Source organism: Schistosoma haematobium, chromosome 1, assembly GCF_000699445.3.
Source record: "Schistosoma haematobium chromosome 1, whole genome shotgun sequence".
Taxonomy (NCBI): domain Eukaryota; kingdom Metazoa; phylum Platyhelminthes; class Trematoda; order Strigeidida; family Schistosomatidae; genus Schistosoma; species Schistosoma haematobium.
The window spans coordinates 86,272,571-86,294,396 of record NC_067196.1 but is presented as its reverse complement, the minus strand read 5'-3'; the positions used below and the strand labels follow the sequence as shown (position 1 = coordinate 86,294,396).

The 21,826-nt window shown below is 35.1% G+C and overlaps 1 protein-coding gene across 1 annotated transcript in view; it reads left to right on the top strand.

Moving 5' to 3' along the window:
* Window positions 1–18,546, top strand: part of CDK15 (Cyclin-dependent kinase 15) — a gene marked incomplete at its 3' end in the record, with an annotated part of 52,646 nt that extends 34,100 nt beyond the window's left edge. Inside the window, exons 10-15 of the mRNA XM_012941147.3 lie at window positions 3,271–3,333; window positions 6,253–6,497; window positions 8,923–9,016; window positions 12,354–12,738; window positions 13,555–15,542; window positions 17,455–18,546. Of these exons, the coding sequence (XP_012796601.3) occupies window positions 3,271–3,333; window positions 6,253–6,497; window positions 8,923–9,016; window positions 12,354–12,738; window positions 13,555–15,542; window positions 17,455–18,546 (3,867 nt within the window). The remainder of the gene's footprint in view (window positions 1–3,270; window positions 3,334–6,252; window positions 6,498–8,922; window positions 9,017–12,353; window positions 12,739–13,554; window positions 15,543–17,454) is intronic.
* Between the last annotated feature and the right edge of the window lie 3,280 nt (window positions 18,547–21,826).

Sequence of the window (21,826 nt, the reverse complement as noted above, 5' to 3'; positions counted from 1 at the left end):
CCTTTTTTATTGTCAAGGGCAATTTTTAGATAAGGGAATGGGTAACATTTCTTCAATGATTTTGTGTTATAGTGTCCTTTGGCTCTAGAATACTTTAGGTCAGATAATTTATTATGATTACTTATTCTGAAAATTAGTACGTGACTTTTTATTAGTGTTATTCCATTACAGTCACAATTTAGCGGTTGTCTCTAGTATTCAATTAGCATTAACGTTATAACAAACATGTAATTGGGCCATTGCCCAATGATCAATTAACATGGTACATTTTTGTATGAGTCCTTCCAGAAAAAAATGTGAAACAGTATTAATTGTTTATTGTTCACTCTTTGATGATTACAAACGATGGTTACTATTATTATCCTTTTTTCAATTCTTTAATCAGTCTTTAATGAATACTATAATTGAATATACTAATTGTGTTCACTATGTTGTAACAATTTAGAAAATAATTATGGCTATCATAATTAGTTTCTTTTTCTTGAAAATAAAATTGGATTACTTTAGTTCAGTATTAGTAATAGTAGGTCATTAAAATAATAAGTAGGGTAATTCAATAAGTAATTAACAGAATGAATAGAATTATTTTCTATGTCATTACCTTTATAGTTTATTCAAGTCACTAGTTCGTTTTGGAATCACCAAAAAATGGTAACAAATCACAGCTTAGCTCTGAGCTAATGAAATAATGTTTCTTTTCAGAAGACTAGGCATAGCATTTATTTATCTCATGTTGTTAGCGTTGGTTGACTAATAAGAAAGCAAAATAATTGAGATAAAGTACTGGCGACGTAAAGGGTGTATTACTAATTTTTGTCTTGACATCCTTGTTTCTAATCGATCGATTTACTTCAATGAGTATCAGTTATGATAATTTTGTTTTTATTCTCTATGAACTTACTTTACTTACTTACCTACGCCTGTTACTCCTAATGGAGCATAGGCCGCCGACCAGCATTCTACAACCCACTCTGTCCTGGACCTTTCTTTCTATTCTCTATAAAGCTGGTACAGAAATGTTAATCAGTAAAATTTATCTTTGAGAACATTACTGTCATTCTTACAGCAGTATAGTTCATATAATCAGGAAATTTTATCAATAAAAAAATTGTTACTTATTCCAGATCTTCACATGTGTTAGACTATATTTTGCTTAATAGTAACTAATCTGACTTGATTTGAACCATTGGCCAAATGTAAATCAACGTTCATCCTTCGTTATTTGATTATATATATATTCTTTAATTCATTGAAACTAACTATCGTTTATGTAAATGTGTAGATGGCTCCTTATTTTTGGAATCATTCAACAGTTGGTGTTGCTATACCATCTTTTTTCCTATTGTTATCGATTTCGTTTTCTTCTTTTCTTGTGCTGTTTTAAAAGCAATTCTTTCTTACCTTTATTAAAATAAAACGCAATAATTTATTTTTTCTAAAGATTATCATCACGAAACATCTGTCTTTAAAAAGAAATACGATTCTGTACCGTTCATAGAAATGTACACATATGTGACTGGTTGTGGTTGTAGAAGGTGTACAATGCGATTTTCCCCAATTATTTTTTACAATGCCCTTCAGTTTTCGCATAGAAATAACACTTTATTTCTTGTAATTTTCAAGGAGAAATTAGATAGTATAATTATTTTGTAATTGTTCTATTCTATTAATTATGCTGGACTTTCAACTCTCTTCCCCTTAGTTGAACTTCTCATTTGGTATTCAGTAAGCACGTAGGTAAAAATTCGTCCTAACTTACATGTTAGTATGCTTTTATTAAGTGATATATATATATATATAATACTGATGGAGTTTTGTTCTCTGAGCTGGATGGTTTGGTCATGGAGCTTTCATCGTTCTTCTGAACAACATCATCTGCACAAACTCCACCATCCAAAAATATAAATGATACATTCACATTATTTTGCCTCAATTGTTGTTCTGGCTTCGTTCAGCTTTATACATAAATTAGTACACAAGTTGGACGTGTTAATCTAATGTAGCGAAATATTCTGTAAAGTGATTGTGAGCAATCGGCAAAATTCTATGCTTGACTTATATTTTTTAATAGATGGCACTTATATCTGTAATCTTTAGTGAGTTGATACTCTTTGTTGAACTGGATTCCGTATCATAATTAGACATGTTGCACCGACAAGCTATTCAACAGGATTTTTCATTCCTAATAAGTAGACAATTTCGATATAGGACGAAACGCGCGTCCTGGATTCCACTGCTAGCCACTATCCGTCTTTGCTTATAATGCTTGTAAATTAAGGCAATATCGAGGCATACGCACAGTATGCACATATGCCAATAAGAGACTGATCAATTTCAGTCCTAAAACATCAATGGGAAGATTCAAGTAAAACAATACCAAGTGATTTCGATATAGATTTCTGCTCAGTGGTCACTCTGTACAGACAGATGAAAAGTATTTATTATCTGCTAACTCATTTGTCGAGTATAAATCCGTTTACATAACTTCAAGTAATACTCTTAGTGTGGAGGTTATACTACCCTGTTGAGCTAACCGAAGCATATGGATTGTGATTTCAATCTGCTAATTGGTACAAAATAGAACACAGAAATGACGAAAAATCTGCTACTCGGCGCAGTTTTCATACTTGATGGGTATTCGTTAAAAATCTGCTCATATACAGTTTTCCTAAGAGGAGATTTGATTACCAATTATCATCATAAAAGCTACGTAACTAGCCTATATAATGAGTCTAGACATAAGTAATTTATCAAACGAATGTCAGTTGGTAGTTAGAAAAAGAATTAAGATCTTTTTTCAAAATAAATCATTTCAATTTAATGATTCTAATTATGACAACGAGACGTCTACCACGTTTTCGGCCTAGACATACAGATTGCATCAGCAACCGGTAATAATGGCAATAGCCTCTTGAAAAATTATCAAATAAACCAAATTTGATTGCAATTACCATGAACTCACTTAATGATTATCTAGTTTTACATGTACGAGACTATGGAGAAAATTTTCTATTAAATTGTACTAAAATTCCGTTTAAAGTGGTTATCTGTCCAATCGAAAACTGTTGATAGCAATTGTGAATTTAAACAAAACGCCATTTCTTTTTGTATTGACTTTTATATTAACGAATTTTTTGACATGTTTCATCTTGTTGATGCCAAATGTTACACATCTACCTTCCTTATCATTTAATTTAGTTCAAGCAATATCGAGGCTGGCTCTATTTTTTGTATTCATTTTGTTTACATTTTTCTGTCTTTGTTATTCAGCAATCTGATTTGAGTAAATACATTGAAAATCATCCACGTGGTATTAAACTGCACAATGTTCGAGTAAGTGTATGTTGTCAGTATGTGGTTATGTAGAATGTTGAGTTCCATTAAAATCATTAACCGATCGATATTAGACCTCTATTAAGAGCTTGGAAGCACTGTACGGCTAAGTGGTCTGGAAGTTAAGCAGTCGTGTACGAGGCCGAAGATCCCGGTTTAGGCTCCCGCGTGCGGAGCCGTGGATGCGCAATTCTGACGAGTTGTATACTAGAAAGAAACAGCCGTTCAGTGCTCTCAGATTTTCTATAGTGGTCTAACTAAAGTCGGTTCTTGAGTTCATGGAAATCCGTGCATGTTGTTCAAAATGTTACCGCTTGCTTTTTCTTATTTTCAAACTGTTTACTTTGTATTATGGTTTACTTTTTGTTGGAATAATTATTTGTTTTATTAGTATAGGGAGGTTCGATCCCCAGTTCCCACTACTGAGAATTACCGTACTGGGATGAGACAACTGTTCAGTACTTCGTAGATTGTCTTTAGTGTAATGTAAAGACTTACTATAATCTTTATGAAATCATGTTTAATTGCAGTCTCTTGACAGTAAGTTTAGTGAAGTCGAATTGTAATGGTTGAATGAGGCGCTCGTCCCAATGAATATGAGTAAAAATTTTCAGCCAATGTTTTATTGCTTAATATTTAGTCCTCTTATTGCATTTGATCTATCAAGTTTGAACTGTGATATCAATTCATTTACCTTAGTAGTTGTATTGGAAATTTAATCAATCAGAAGTAAGAACTAGACAAGTTGGCATTGTATACTATCCAGTGTTTGGTTAGTTCTAATCCTCTCATTCGTATATGATGAGGTACTTTGTGGTGGTAACAGTTTTGATTTTTCCACTGTGTGGCAATACTTTCCGATTGTTATTCTTCCTTTTCGTGTCTACTTCCGATTCCCGACGCAGTGTTTTTTTGGTCTTCCTCTTTTCCGTTTGTCTTCAGGATTCCAAGTTAGCTCTTGTCTCATGATGCAGTTTGGTGATTTCCTCAACGAAAGTCCAATCCACCTCCATCGTCTTTCCCTAATTTCCTCTTCACATGAAAGCTGGTTTGTTCTCTTCCACAGTAGGCTGTTGCTGATACTATCTCCGGTTAACGGACACTAAGTACCTTGAGTAGAGAATTGTTTATAAACACTTGTACCTTTTGATAATGGTCGGGGTAGTTCTGTAAGTTTCAGCTCCATGCATTAGAACTGTCTCGACGTTCTTATTGGAGATTCCATATGTTCTTCAACTGTAGGAGTGTTGTGTTTGCTTTTCCAATCCTCGCCTTCAATTCTGCATCGAATCCTCCTTGTTCATAAATGACGCTGACCAGGTGCGTGAAAGATTCCACATCTTCCAAAGCTTCTCCGTCAAGTGTGATTGGTTTGGTTAATGTTCTCCGTGTTGAATTTGAGGATGTTGGTTTTTCTCTCGTGTATGTTGAGGCCCTATTTCTGTAGAGGCTGCTGATGCTGCTTGACTGGCTGTCTTCACCTGTGTTTGTTGATGTCTATGTGATAGAAGGGCTAGGTGGTCTGTGAAATCTGAATCGTCTAGTTTCATCCAAGCTGCTTATTCTATTTGAAATAGGTGTTAAAAATTCCTTATATGTTCTTTAAGTAGGTCGGTAGACCACGGTAGACCACTCCATGTAATTTGTCTTGATAAACCTTGTAGTATTGCAGTGTGTTACTGATTCAAACAGATTCAATTACCCCCACTTGTGTTCTCGTTCACTACAGTATCCTCAGACCTCATACACTGTACAATTCAAGTTGAGTACATAAACGTCTACATGGTAAACAAGTTACATTAGGAAAACAACCTTAAATTGTCCAGAATTTTTTTTTATGTTTCTCCATTGAGTACTCATACAGTTTATCATTGTCGATATTATTTTTACGTGTAGTTGTAGTAGAAAAACATGTATTTCTCGAAAAATTATGAATTCGTTAATAGATCATGGCATGAAATAGTATCCTTTTTGTGTATGTCTATAAATATTTGACTTCAAATAGAATAACTTAATACAAAAAATGATTATTTTAAAAAAGAATTACTCAATTTGCATATTTTCTACCACTAAATAGATAATAGAAACCGGTTTTTACTCAGATCAATGGTATTAGTTTCATTCAGTTTTATAAATCGTTGAAGTATTCGTCATTACAGTCAGTCTGTCGTAAAGAACTCAAAACCTAACACAGATGTGCATTAGTCTTCAAGTTGCCACTCCGTATCCATATTTCAAAATGAAGTTATCAAGTCAAATGTCAAGTAGAAGTAGTAACAATGCCAGTTATGGTGGAAAACAGTACTTTTAAGCAGTATGACACGAGAAGTTTGAATGAAGCGCAGGATTTAATGGAAGGAGAATAGTGAATGCATCTGCGTCATTATGACCCCGATTCTTTGTCACCTAAAATCTCCAATTATTGTTTACAATAAACATTCATAACCCAACAAGGTAGTCTGTAACTACTAATGGTGCATAACTGGATAGTAAATTGAACTTAAGAACTGAAGCCACGTTTTGTTTTCTTTCGTACCATTTAAACCTGTGTTAATTTAATTCGGTTATTTATTTACTCTGAAGAGGTGGCTTACATTAACTCACGACGTCCCATAAATACAATTTTTCTACTCATTGGGATATAACAATAAATATTATTATTGCCTTTCTACCCAATGCTTAATTTATTTGAAACTATCAAGTCCAACCTTGGAATTGTTACCTACAATGTTTCTTTTGTTATTATTCTAAACTATTAATAGTCTTATATGTGACTAATTATATTTTAAATAATCTAAGCGATTGAAATTTACATGATTCCATCCTTTCGTCCAGTAAACGTGTCTGGACTTCTTCAGTGTAATGAACAGTCTTACCTATATACATATATGATGAATTTTTTTCTTTTTTTCCTTATAGCTTTTTCTTTATCAACTTTTACGTGGTTTAGCTTATTGTCATGATCGACATATATTGCATAGAGATTTAAAACCACAAAATTTACTTATATCAATACAAGGCGAATTGAAACTTGCCGATTTTGGTTTGGCCAGAGCAAAATCTGTACCTAGTCGGACTTATAGTCATGAAGTTGTTACATTATGGTATCGTCCACCGGATGTTTTACTTGGTTCAACATCTTACACTGCTTCATTAGATATTTGGTAAGTTTGTTTCTAGTTTATTTTCTTTAATTTTTTTGTTTGAAGAAACAAAGTAGTTATTGTTGTAAATAAAACGAGAGAGAAAAAAGATCAACAGAGCAGCATGAATTCATTTCATATTTCATAGCTTTTCATTATCTGCAAACAACGTATATTCACATTATTATACAAAGTTTTACATATCATAAGCAATAAAATTTAGTTAGTATCAACATAACGAATGAGGAGTGGGAACATCAACTCTGGGATGCAGGTTTATATATATTAAAGATGAAAACGGTGTTATGTTATGAATGTTAATAAAGTGATAACGAATAAAAATTGAATTATTCACAAAAGGAGTGACAGTCTAACCACGTAGTTAACACAAATTTCAAGTTAGCATCGTGAGTGAATTTATTTTTAAATCTAAAATATATTAAAGGGACTATGTAATTGACATGTGTTTAAATAATGTAATTATTTTATCATGTCAACGGGAGGTTTACCACACTTTCTTTCTGTATACAGCGGTTGATGGCAGTAGCCTCTGCATTTTAGTTATTTTAAACACTTTTGTAATGTGCACTCTCTATCCGTTATCTATTAAATGTATAGTGTTCACATTTGTAAATACTTTATTGACGTCAAAAGCCTATTAATCCACGTTTGGTTTGTTTAAACTACATCTTATGTTAAATATGCTGTTTTCTTGTCTTGTTCCTTATGTCGTTCCAAACTAAAATTCATTGTAAAACTTTTTATAATAATATTATAAATGTATATTTAGTCTGTTTACAGTTGATAAGAAAACTTTAAAATTTGATGAATTCATGTTATCCTACCTATTTCATACTTTTTCCTTTGTCTAAACTTATCAATTGATCAGAATGTATGAAATTATTGTTTTGTTTTAATATGGAAACCTTTGCATTTACAATAGACTTGATTTATTACGATTGGCTGGTAGTAGCATAACTTCATAGGTTTTCCATGGTGGTCTAGCTTCAATTGACCCATGATCTCAACTGTTGAAATTACTACAATCTCCACAAAACCCCTTCTGATACTAATCAACATATGCTCACTAGTGACTGGCTTCAAGAGATATATCCCGGAGTTCTAATGAGAAGCAGTGACCAGTGGAGTTCAACCAGGTCAGTTGTAAGGTAGTAACTCACTGATGACAATAGTGGATGTGTCGCTCAATTTTGTGGACTAGTTGAAGTTAGACATTAACACAGTTGGATGCCGGCTCAGTGGTCTAGTTGGTTAAGCGCCTGGCGCGAGACTGATAGGTTCTGGTTTCGAATCTCGCGAGGCGGTTTCGTAGGTGCGCACTGCTGAGGAGTCCCACAATAGGACGAAACGGCCGTCCAGTGCTTCCAGGTTTTCCATGGTGGTCTAGCTTCAGTCGACTCATGGTCTCAACTGTTGAAATAACTTCTGCTTAAAATGAATGTTTTTTTTCTTTTAAAGACATCCTACATCGTTACTCTTCAATACTGTTTGAAATATCGCAACACATATTCTTCATGATAACTAGTTGATATTATAAGAAATTTTATTGTTATTGTAAAAGGGGAAGCTAATAAAGTTTACCATTTCTTTTCTGCTTGTATATCTCAAAATGTTTGTTGTGTTTGACCAATTCACATCAATATTATTGTGACTAGTTAATCATGTTACGTCAGTAGACACCATTTTTACGTTTCACATAACATAGGATTGTTGTATTTCACTTATCCTCCAGAGACAGGTCTATTACTTTAATCCCTTCACTAAGTATCACGAACATTTTCTTTTACTGTTTTGATTTGATGTTCACTTCATTTGGTACCCACATATATTATACGTTTTATGTTTTAACTAATTGACTGGTAGTTTTTCACTACATCATTCAATCTAATTACGTTTCATGACACTTAAACGTTTTTCCAAGCAATCTGTAAGAATGGTTTATGTGACAACAGCACAGAAACGAAAATAAAGTGAAATGACAATATAGCAGACGAAAGGAGGAAAATATCTCACTTGATATGTTTTATAAATTTGTTGGTCTGCATCAGCATCCGATAATACATACTCATTTTATTATTTGGTCTGGAGTTATGAAAACTGTTTGGAAGCTCAACATCCACTCTTCCTAATCTCGTTTGGCTATTCTTGCTGATGTTGCATCGTATATTATTTCTCGATCTCCTTGATCAATTAGGTCTTTTTTCATTAAGCTCACACCCTTTCGTCTTTATTGTGGGCATCAATCATAACAATTGAACATTTGAATTTTCCTATGAGTTTGAAACACAATACTTTTTAATAATTTGATTTAGACATCAATTTTAAGTAATATATTAATCTTCTCGATTAACTTTCCCAATCAGTAAAACTCCCTCAAAATATCGAATTATCATTTTCTTAAAATCATCTTTTGCTTATTTTCAAGGGGTGTTGGTTGTATTTTCACGGAAATGATATCAGGAGTGGCAACATTTCCCGGTTCAAAAGATTCAGTGGATCAACTTGATAAAATTTTTCGGGTTAGTTTTTACAGTCCATCTATGTTGTCGTTGTTAGATGTGTACAATTTAATTTTCTTGTAATTTTTTCTCGTATTTAACATAGTAGCATGTTAACATTCAGATTTCAGATGTCTCAGTTAAAGGAATATATATATTTCATGCCATGAAACAGGGGTAATCATAGATGCCAAATATTTCACTTGGGTGAATTGATATCAGCTTCATGCCTTGCAATATCATTAATTTTCTTTTCGTGTTATATTCTTCGTGAATCCGGTTGCTGAGTGCCTGAAGTCGTCTGACTTTTAGCCACTAATTTACAAGTTTAAAATGGTCTACACCTACCATGGTTAGAGTAATTGGCAGTCAGTACTATTTAAGATTTAATAAAGTGTTTGTTAAGAACGATAATGTTTAAACAAGTTACTTGAATAATGCATAGACATAATGTTTGTGCTATGTTGTCGATCAATCTGATTCATATAGACTATAGTCTATTTTATGAAATGATTGTTATCATTGGTTAGAAACTGTCATGTGAAATAGTTTTTTTAAAAGAATGAATTGCATCATCATTCATATATTCATATTCTCATTGTAATGGACATCTTGTTTAGTCTGTATCTTTCACTAAACGACATCATTTGTTTATTTCATTTCTTGTCCTGACGAGTTTGTAATGGCTTAGTTTCGTTAATCGGTCGCCTTGATAACCGTTATTATATAAATCTCAACGGTGTTTGAAATCAGAAGGCAATAAGAAGTGGCAACCTCAGTTTATTAGCGGATAGCACAGACAATCAAGTTATAAGTACATCGAGCAAATGTAAAGCAGAGGTGAATATGTGTGTGTGAGGGAAAACAGAGGCAAATTTATAGCCAAATCGTATAACGGCACAGCAAGGCAAAGGAAAGGCTAATAATGGGATTCGAGTACATATATACCTGGGAAAGAGGATAATTCATTGAGCGATATTTAAGCGATTAACTTTTAAGCTAGAGAGAGATATGCGCGTAGGCTATAATGAAGATCAAGCATACACGTTTTTACAGACAAGATGGTGATCATAATTAGTACAAAGAAGTATGCATATTGTTACTGTTCGAATAACATTGTTAAGTTAAGAAAAGGGCTTAACAAAATTATCAAAATTGATTGTCAGTCAGCTACCACGTAGGACCAGGCACATATATGCATCGGTCCTAGTTGCTGCAGCTCATTAGCACAGCAAGATGAACACCAGATTCATAGAAGTAGTTAATTCAGTGGTGGTAATATGTAAAAGAAATATTGCATATAAGGATATAGTAAATGAAGAAAGAATTAGTACGTAGAAAGAAAGTTATGAAACGATTTTAATCTCTTAGTTTAAGGGAAGACAGAGTGTATGCATCGACGCCACTGTGATCGATTCTGAGCCATGTCACTCAGGGTCTCCAACCATTGGTTACGATAGTCACACGGACCCAACCAAGTTTATTTATTTATTTGAACACATAAATATTGGTACAAGAGGGCACCAAATATATATGCGCCAAACAAAACAATGAGAATGGGAAGAGAGAAAAGAGGTAAGGCGCGTAAAAGAAAAAGAAAAGAAGAACAATAACGATCAGACTAGTGTAAGGTAGTGTAATAATAATAATGGGGAAACGGAAGGGTACAACCAGAAAGAATTCCTTCAGTTAAGGAAGATACAACCACTTTTTATGAAAAATGTTACAGCAGGATCGCCACTGGCTCCTATTCTGAGCTATAGCTGATAACGTCTCTAGCCACTCTGTCGTACCATCTCTAGGACCCCAGGCAGGGAGTCATGAAGGACTAACAGAAGCCAGTCTTTTGCAGCTTTCTTTTATACCACAACACCATGTCATACACTGACCACCTCTCAGCTTATTCCAACCAGTCAGTCCCAGCGTCTGCAAATAATGCACGACATGGAATTCTCTGGGACGACATTCGTATAATATGTTCAAGCCACCGAAGTCGACGTTTCAACATGGTGACACCGATTGCCCGAACACACGATGCCTAACCTTTGGATTACCAACATGGTGTCGCGATTGGATGTGGGCAATTCTTCGGAGACAACGATAATGAAACACAAAGTGTCGTCTAACATCCTGAACTGGGAGAGGCCAGGTTTCACAAGCATAGAGCAGAACTGCTCTCACTGACGTGTTGTAGATCCGACCTTTTACAGTCAGACTGACATCAGAAGGCGCCAAAGATGGCCCAGATTGGCATAAGCCTCTTTGGCTTTCACTATACATGTATCGATCTCATCACTCACGCCACCACCAGCAATTATGTAGCTACCTAGATACACCAACTTCTCGACTACTATATGCTCACCCCAACCAAGTAGTCTGCATCTACCAGCATGGGTCAGACCGCAAGTTATTGACTTCAAGCACTGATACCACGTTTTGGTTTGGTCGCCCCTAACTTTCTCCCAACCATCTCCAACACCGGTTAGCATTGCACGTCGTGGTAATCGGTGTTCAGGCATACGTAACACGTGGCCCAAACATCTCAGTCAATGAAAATTCACAACCTCATCAACTGATTTACCATCACTCCCTAATACCTTGTGTCTAACCTCACTATTACTAAACCGGTGATCCCAGCAGTTGTGAGTAATATTTCTAAGACATCTGTGGTCAAATAGTAGTAGCTTACAAGTCTAAGTTTGAAATCAAGAAACTTTAAACAGTAGAATGATTATTAACGAGGTGACTTATGAGCAATTTGTTGCATGGTTCGGCCCCACACATTTGATATTATTACTAGCAACAATACAAATAAAGTATAGATCAAAGCTGACCACACAATTGTGTCGCTAAGTAGAATGAGTTGTATAAGAGCTAATGTATCAGTTGAAACGCCTGAGAACTTTTAAAATAAGTTTTATTAGTCTTTAATTCAAAATCTACTTTGACATGAGTTAGAATTATAGACAGAAATGGGTGGCGATTAGCTGTGGAATCCAGGTTCGGCGTCCCCGTTTGGTGTTCACTTTGGGGTTTTAACCCTGTATTGTTCACTTCACATTACCCACTTAGCTACTGTGTCCAGATATCCCCTGGCTTGTGCAATGGGATGCTTGAGAGAGAGAGAGTAATCGATTCTAGTCCTAAACATCAAGTAGAATATTTAAACAACCAATATGAACAAATTAGAATATTAATGTAGTGTAGATTGTGTTGTGTAGCTATTTATGCTTGAAAGTTGTGTAAATTCTAAAGAAATGTGTTTTGTAGTAATAATAAGATTTTCAACATGGTTTGTCGAATGTCAGCAACAACAAAGTCTTCCTTATTTTCTGCTTATTATACATCTCTCTCTTAGATTATGGGTACACCAAATGAAGAAACTTGGCCCGGTGTATCTAAATTACCCAAATATAAAGGATTGTTAGGTGATTTAAATATTAATTCAACTATTCAACGAACAAAAAGTGCATCATCAGGTTTAACTGTTGGCAATAATGAATGTGACGAACGTGCACGTAAATCTGCTGATAATGATCAAAAGCAAAGACGTTTACATTTCTATCCTAATCGACCTTTACACAGGGTTATATCCCGTCTAAGTCGTGCGCCACACGCAGAGTCATTAGCATTACAATTTTTACAACTTCAACCATCCAAGCGAATTAGTGCACGAGCTGCTATGCGTAGTGCATATTTCTCTAATCATTTACCTATTGCCCAACTTGCTTGTCTTCCAGATAGTAAGTTTTATTTTGTTTTGTTTCTGAAAATTTTTTGCTGACATTTTCATTGATTTTGTTTTTATTGTTATTAGGGGTTTGTATAGTCTGTTAATTGCTATTGAAATCATAAACCGATCAAAGTTAGATAACGATTGGAGCACTAAATAGCTGTTTCTTCCTATTGTGGAGCTCCTCATCAGTGCGCTGCCACAACCGCACCGGGAACAAACCTCATGACCTTCAGTTTTTTTTGTACTCATCATGACTCGAAGCTGACACAATAATGCACTTGAAGCGTCTGACCACATAGAAACAGAATTAGAGAATTATTATGTGTATGTAACTTAGTAATAAGTGAGTAATGGTGGAATAGTTGATTCATGTAATGTCTGGAATAACGAAATACTTGACAAGGATATATGGATTAAACGAAAGTTTATTAATTAATCAATAGAAATCTGAATAACAATCCTTCATATGATAATCTCGAAATTTATACTTCTTCATTATTCTTCCTATTTAATCAAATAATAATCCAGAGGTGTACATTATATTGTTTGTTCGTAATAGATATATCTACTGTCATCTGTCCTACTGTTGCTATAGTTGTTTAACATAACAGGAATTAAATAGCTTTTTTTCTGTCCATGATATATGTATGTTTTCCAACATATGAATCTCTGTCTACACCACGTAATTAGAAAATACGTAAACGCCTAATACATTTTTGTCACTGTGTCACTATAACCGATAATAACCCGTATAACTAATTTTGATTGATTTTGTTTCATGATGTCTGTATCAACTGACGTTATTCTTCTTTTTTTCGTTTAGCTTTATCCATTTTCGTTATTCCGAATATTCGTTTAGTACCAGAATCAAATTCTCAATCTAGCCCACCGAAAGATCTTTCAAGTAATTACCATCGACGTCATGAAAGTGATCAAGCTAATAGTAATAATGATGATACCAATAATAATAGCAACAGTTCAATTCAACATCAACAGGGTGAAGATCGTCCAGAAATTGATGGATTTCATGTTAAAGAAAGAAATAACGGTATTCATTTACAGCCTCATAATCATCTTCACCGTCAAGATTTTCCGCAGTTTGAAAAACAATCAATTGTTGGCAAATGTTTACAATTGTCATCATATACAATATCTGGTGGTAAGAGTACATCGAAGGAATCACAGATTATTTTGTCTAAATCTAATAAAAACAAGTATAGTAATCTAAATTCTAATTGCAAAGGAAATGAAAATTTAAACAGTGGATCGGAAACAGATAAGAGTATTTTAGTGAATGAGAATCGAACTCCTCAACACTTGTATGTTTCTCGAGCCTATGAATCAGCTGATGCTGTTCTAAATGCCATTCCTCTTGACAAATCGAATGGTATTATGTCCAAATTATCTCGTGAAGAATGTGAGCCAGTTAAAGTGTTTCCGGCTTGTTTTGATTTGCCTAAAAAAAGTGATCAACTAACCCCTAAAATACCACCTTCATCTCGCATTGCAATGGGTGGTAATCTTATATCTCCTAATTCAATCTCTTCTTCAATTTGTGACTCTTCTGCACATGTTTCAACTACTCACTCAAGTCAACCGTCCGAATTTCTTTCCCCTACTAATCATTCAGCATATCATACCTTACCGGGTTCAACATCTCAGATTTTTCCTACATACCTTCATACTGGTCAATATCCTTTAGTTGCCCATTATCCTGCATTACCTCTATTTTATTACCCTGATTATTATGCTCCATATATCACACCAGATTGGAACAATGTACAAAACTCACTCTATTATTCTCAACTGCCAACACTCGATGAGCGTAGAACTGCCGCTGCAGCGGCGGCAGTCGCGGCTGCTGCAGCTGCGGCCGCTGCAGTTACCCTATATCCTGCAGTTGCACCACATTCAGATTCATATATACCAAATGATCTAGTTTCCTCTATGTGCTCACATGATCAAATTCATCAAGAAGTAGGTATCGTAACAAGCGCAGTAGATCTTGCTTCATTGAATCTTAGCAAGTGTAGTGATGTTCCAACTGTAGAATCTTTTGAAAAGGAACCTCATACTAGTCTATCAGAAGATAGATCAATTAAGAGTTTGCATGATCGAAACAGTCGTTGTAATGTTTCAGTGCCTGAATCATCTGATAACCGGTTCTCCAATAAATTACCTTCAAATTTCAACAGTTATTATGTCCCGTGTGGTGTACCGATGAACTGTTCTAATCCTATGTACATTTGCCCCTGTTTCGCACATACTAACTATGTTGGTTCGTCTAATTCATCTTTACCAATGGTTCACAACCCTCCATCATTTTTTGATCCAAAAGCATTTCCTTATATGTTTCATGTGCCTCGAAATAATTTTATGTATTGTGAAAGAGAAAGGTCACACAGCGCTTCAACAAGAGCTCCTCCATATATTGGCCAATCAGATCAAGGAAGTCACTTAGGTAGTTCTAAATTGCAAAAACCATGTGTGACACTAGCAAACACATCCCTAAGCCATTCATTTTCACCTTGCTCACAACTGCATCCACCAAACGAGGACACTCTCAATACTACTGAGTCTTTCAGTACAGCAGAATCGTCTGTTGGTCGTGATATAATAAACAGTGCCTCAACTGGTTATACCAACCCTTCATCGTCCATTCCCGAATCGTCTCAAATAGTTGTTCCACCTACTCATAAAGAACCCACTAGTTATCCATTGAGTTCATCCCAACTACATTTATCGAATTCTAGTGCAGACCAACAAATTTATAAAACATGGCAAAATGCATCGTATTTAACACCACATCAAGTGAGATATTTTCTTCCTTTCGTCTGCTATATTGTCATTTCACTTTATTTTCGTTTCTGTGCTGTTGTCACATTAACCATTCTTACAGATTGCTTACTGTTTATTACGTCCATCATGTATGACTTGGAAAAACGTTCGTGATACTTAGTGAAGTGATTGAAATAATAACAGTGTATACAATCCCATTTCTAGAAAATAAATATGCAGAATGTTAAATGGAAATAGTGTAATGATCCAGAGGCTCAGGAAAAAAACACGAAGCTGAAGATAATTTATCGATGAGTAATAGTTGTCCATTTCATAATTACGAAGAACAGAATGTAAATGAAAAATGCGAACATTCAATCAATAGTTTGTAGTTGTCATTACCAAGGTTTGACTTGATAATTTCAAATAAATTGAGCATTGAATATTGTTAATAATGAAAATGATATAGTTTTAATATCCCAATAAATAGAAAAGCTAAATTTTACGGCGTTTTTTTGTCTCAGTGTAGGCCACTTCGTCAGAGAATAATTAAACTCAAGTTTAATTAATAAAAGGGAACGAAGCAAGAATATTTGATGAAACCTGTTTTTAATTAATCGCACCAAATCAGTCAGTCAGCTACAACGTAGGACCAGGCACATATATGCATCGGTCCAGGTTGCCATACCGCATCAACACAACAAGATGAACACCGGATTCATAGCAGTGGTTAGGTCAAAGGTAGTAATATGTAAGAGAAAGATTGCATATAGAGATATAGTACAAGAAGAAAGAATTGGTTCGTAGAAAGAAAGATATGAAGTGATTTTAATCTTTTAGTTTAAGGGAAGACAGGGAGTGTATACACCGACGCCATTGTGATCGATTCTGAACCATGTCACCAAGAGTCTCCAACCATTGGTTACGATAGTCACGCGGACCTCAACCAAGTAGTCTGCATCTACCAACATGGCTCAGACTAGAGGTTAGTGTCTTCAAGCACTGATGCCACGTTTTGGTTTGGTCGCCCCTAACTTTCTCCCAACCATCTCCAACACCGGTTAGCATTGCACGTCGTGGTAATCGGTGTTCAGGCATACGTAACACGTGGCCCAAACATCTCAGTCAATGAAAATTCACAACCTCATCAACTGATTTGCCATCATTACCTAATACACTGTGTCTAACGTCACTGTTACTTACCCGGTGATTCCAACAGACGCCAGCAATATTTCTAAGGCATCTGTGGTCAAATACTAGTAGCTTACGGGTGTCTTCTACTCTTAAAGGCCATGTTTCGCTGCTGCGCAGTATACTCTTCCTTTTGTTGATAGACGGATATCTTGCCTTCGCCATAGGTGACGTAAGTTGGCAAAAGCCAAGAGAGCTTTTCGAATCCGTGCTGAGATTTCTCACCAAATAATCTTGCTTTGTTCCATTTGTACTATTCAAACTTGGGTTTATTTAACTTGTTTTCTTATTCTCTGAAGAAGTGGCCTACACTGAGTCATGAAACGTCAGAAAATTCAACTTTTCTACTGACTGGAATATTAGAACTACATTATTTTTATTAATTCAATCAATAGGTTATGTATTCGATTTTAAACTACTTTTTTATCGGAGAAGCTATCATAGAATTCTCTGTCGTTTAAAATTGAGGTGGTTGAAAGATTTGGTGTCTGAATTTGTCAACCACTAATGTTCGCAAACCAGTTGTATTGAACACTCCTAGACATATTACTGCATCAGAAATATAAAAAAAAACTTGTGAATCAATGTAGAAACAGTATATCAATTGAATTTGGCTATTTCGGTTATTGTATATTTTTTTAATAAATACGACTGTTGTGTGTATATTTTATATATTCATATTTACTTCATGAATCACACTGAAACTAAATGACAAATCATTGTTATCTTATTTTCGAAACATCTATTCGTGTAGGTTGGTTTACCTGATCTGTCTCAGCCCTACTTGATCAGACCGAATTTTCTCCCATCTGTGCCAAATTATTTTATGCACAATCTTGCTAGTCCTTTACATTTCTGTCCGGAAAATAATGTTTACACTCATCAAAGCGGTCATGTCCACGGTGTAGGCAATATTACAACAGATGTTCAAAAGCGCAGCATACGTACTGATCATGATTGTAGTGCTACGTCTACTAATACTGGAATAACAGTATCAGATCACAGTAATGGAATGAATTGGAGTAATTTGAATGAAACATCAACAAATCCTTTAATATGTAGTCCTTCATCATTTCTTGCTTTTTCCTGCAATCACAATGTAACATATGAACCAGTAACAGAAGAGAAAAATCTATCAGATGAAGTGAATCATTGTCATTTTGGACATTTAACTCCTTGGTTAAATAGTCAGTATTATTCATTAAACGGTGATAACAACAAAACAATTGTTAGTCATCCACGATCTAATCTATTGTCTAATGATAATTATTATTATGAACAAGAACAAATACAACATTATTTAAATTTCTATGAACAAAAACATAAGAATTCCGATTTACGTGTTGTTAATCGTAGTGTTAGTTTTACATCACCGGAGACTATGCGGTTAGATCATATACCATTAGGTGGACCACCACAACGTAGTTTATGTATGATGAATAATCATAATAATGGCAATTGCTTGTCAAATGTATCACAATATCGTTTACCTCGATCTTACGCCTATTATCCAGCTAGTCATTATTCTTCATTGGCAGCTGCTGCAGCGATTCAAAATCCGATACGATTCGGTATGCCCTATGCCAATAATAATCTTCATCAACATCATCATGATCATTCATTACAAGATACTTCTATCGGAAAATCTTCAGATTCTTGTGGTCTAGACGACACACCGCAACAGCAACAACCTCGTTTTTTTCACTCATCTTCATTTGATTTGAATAGTCAAAGTAACAATAATAATAATAATAGTATTGGTGACAATAGCATTAGTATTAGTAGTAACAATAATAGTACTAGCTTGTTAGACACTTATGATCAACGAACACAAACAAATGTTTAAAATAACAAATTCATATATCCTTTTACCAATCCTCTTTCATTTAATTACTGTCAGTTAATCAAACTGCGGATGTATAGTCTGTATGTTTGTGTATATATGTGTTGTTTTTCCCCTTAAAAACAAAAAAACAAAACTAAACAAAATGTTGACATTGAACATCTCATTGGTTAAAATGTACCATTGTTTCTTACATCGATATCATTATAATACTTTTATAAGGAAAAGTAATTTTATTTTTTAGAGAAGAAAACATCTTTCAAGTTTTTGATCTTATTTATTGTAACTATTTTTAAGTCTCTGCATTTCATCTCATCTTGTGTGTGTGTGTGTGTATGTTCAATTTATTGAGGTTTTATTTACATTCTGCATTTTGAATTAAAAATACCTGCATTTCGAAATTATTTACATCTATTTCTTTATTCATATAGTATTGTTAATCTTATTTTAATTATGTATATTTCCTTGTAAAATTCCATTTGGTTATTTCCTGTTGTTGTTGTTGTTGTTTTTTTAAAATATTTTTTACAACTAATGGATATCCACACTTACAAATTACACCATATACTACCATTGCTGTATGTTTTTCTTTCCCTCTCTCTCTCTCTCCCCCCCTCACTATTTTGCTATTCTTATCATCCGTTCTGTTTGTTCAATTTCTTTTCAATTTTCAATCATTTAAAATTATTTTATTTTGTGTATAGCAACCAAATAAATAAGAAAATTTTATCAGTTAATTATTATTGTTATTATTACTTGTAAAATATAAATTGCAATATTGTCACTGATGTTTTGTTTGTTTTAATACTCATTATTTGATTCTCGTTTTTTTTTGTTTTGTTTGCCTTTTTGTGTTTTAAAATTAAAGTGAATGCCTAGTCTTTATAGAAACGGATGCTTTATTTGTTTTGTTGTTGTTGTTAATCAAAAGATAGCATTTTGTAAATGGTTATGATGATTTAAAAGATGATACGAATAATTGTGCATTGTTTATACTTACTAGTTAGTTATATTTTTGGATTAGTGATGTAATTGTTGTGCCGGAAAAAACGCTGATCACTTATACTCGGAACAAGGGACCTTGACAATTCCCACGATTTGAAAGTAAGAACATATGACTGGTATAAGTGAAGATTTATTAGCCCAAAAACACAAGGACGAGTCGTAATAGTCTTAAATACACTGGTTTATATATTGATTGTACACTCATTTTGATTAATAATTAGGATTAAATCACATACTCAGTTATAACAAATCACTTACTGAGCATAGTTCCTGCCAAGTGAGTAGAAGAATATCGTATATTATACAGAAGAAAATATCATACTGGGAAAATAATCAAATACTACACTGAATGATCCTCACGTTGAATCAAACGGATGTCAATGTTGAATGAAACTCATAATGAGTAATTCATTCGAAAATTGACTTTTCTTTCCATCATATCAGTAATCTAAGTCATATGTTTTCTTGTCTTGTCATCTAAATGTACCTACCTTAATTTGATTAGTTATTATTCACTGTAAAGTGAATTACTTAGCGCTCAATTCGTTATTCACTTAGTTTTTGAGTTATGAATATCAGAACAAAGAATTAGTTATGAATGTTTTACTAATCTCCCTTGACTAGAAGATCAAGTGGACCTATGTCATTTGTTTATCGGCGCATAGCATGATTTACTTGTTGAAGGAATCAATATTTTTCAGGTTTTAAACTCACTCCATCTACCTCTTTGAATTATTGGGTAATATCTCTGGCTTTCATGTAATCGAAATATGGCTCAATACCATTTACACAAATCTATAATTGATAAAGGGATTACATATTTATTGTAATTGTTTGCAATTAGTTCATCACTGAGTAATGACCATTGTTACGTCTTTGAAGTCGAATTATATCGACCAAGTTGAAATATGGCCACTAGACTACTTGATTGCATTGGTTTCATTACCTTATTTCTGAACTGCCCTTCGAAGAATTCTGCCCATCGTCCAAGACGTCGATGGATGTTACTGATTGGCATCCCGTCATCCTCACAGATTGTTTCGCTCACACCAGACTTCTTGCTGCCAGTGGCTCGGATGAGTTGGAAGAGCTTCCGGCAATTACCAGATGAAGCTGCTGCTTCCAGCTCATTAGCACACTCCGACCACCAGGCTTCTCGGTCCTTACGCAAGCTTTGCCCAATTTCCTTGCGTAACATCCTTCGTTTATGGTCAAACTCACGGTCACCCGGAGAAGACTGACGGGCTTCAATGAGTTGTAAGGAGCCTGAAGAAACCCAGTGCTTATAAGCGAGACGTTTCGTGACGCCGCAAGCGACTTTACTCGCCATTTTTATGGTGTCATGAAGTTGCAACCAATGCTCATCTTTACTTTTCAGTGGAATAGTAGCTAGCCTGGAAGCTATCTCGATTCGATACTTACTTGCAACAGAAGTTGCAGCCAGCTTGCTAACATCAATCCTTTGGTGGCGGTCACTTCGTTGGCCACTGAAAAGTAAGGTAAGATTGGCGCAGACCAAGGCATGGTCAGAGTCCAGACAGGTACTCCAAAAGGAGCGGCAGTCTTGTACACAACCACGCCAGCGGTAGCTGATCGCGATGTGATCAATCTGAGTCCAGGCTTGGAATGCAGAGGGAGGACGTCAGGTGGCACATCGGCGATGACTGTGCCGAAAGTTAGTGCTAGCCAGAAACAGATTGTGGTCTGTGCATAATTGCAACAGACGGTCCCCGTTATCTGTCCTGCGACCAACAAGTCCCCATCGGCCACCTAAACGACTCTCTTCTGTGCCCAGACGCGCGATCTGAGCATTCAAGTCTCCGGTTAGTACTACATTATCTGTCGAACGCACTTTCTGGAGAAGAACAGATAACTGGTGATAGAACTCATCCTTGATTGCATCCAGGCTGCAATCTGTCGGGGTATAGGCGGAGATGACGAAAAGACATCGTTTCTCACGCCGATTTCTTCTCACTTTGATGGAACTCTCTAATCTAACAGCACATAACCGACTGTTAATGGGGATCCAATCGATTAGTGCTGCCTCAGCTCCAGTGCTTAGTACACTACCAACGCCAGCATGACCAGTCAGAGATGCCACAGGGTCTCCGGATAAACGGACGCGAAACAAGCTTTCTGAAGCAATAGATGGAGATCGAATTTGTAGTACTTCACCAGGGTCTTGAATACGGATCTCCGATAGACAACAAACGTCGATATTAAGACTTTCTAAAGACATAGTCAGCGCTATCTGGTGTCCGACCTGCATACGTGTGCG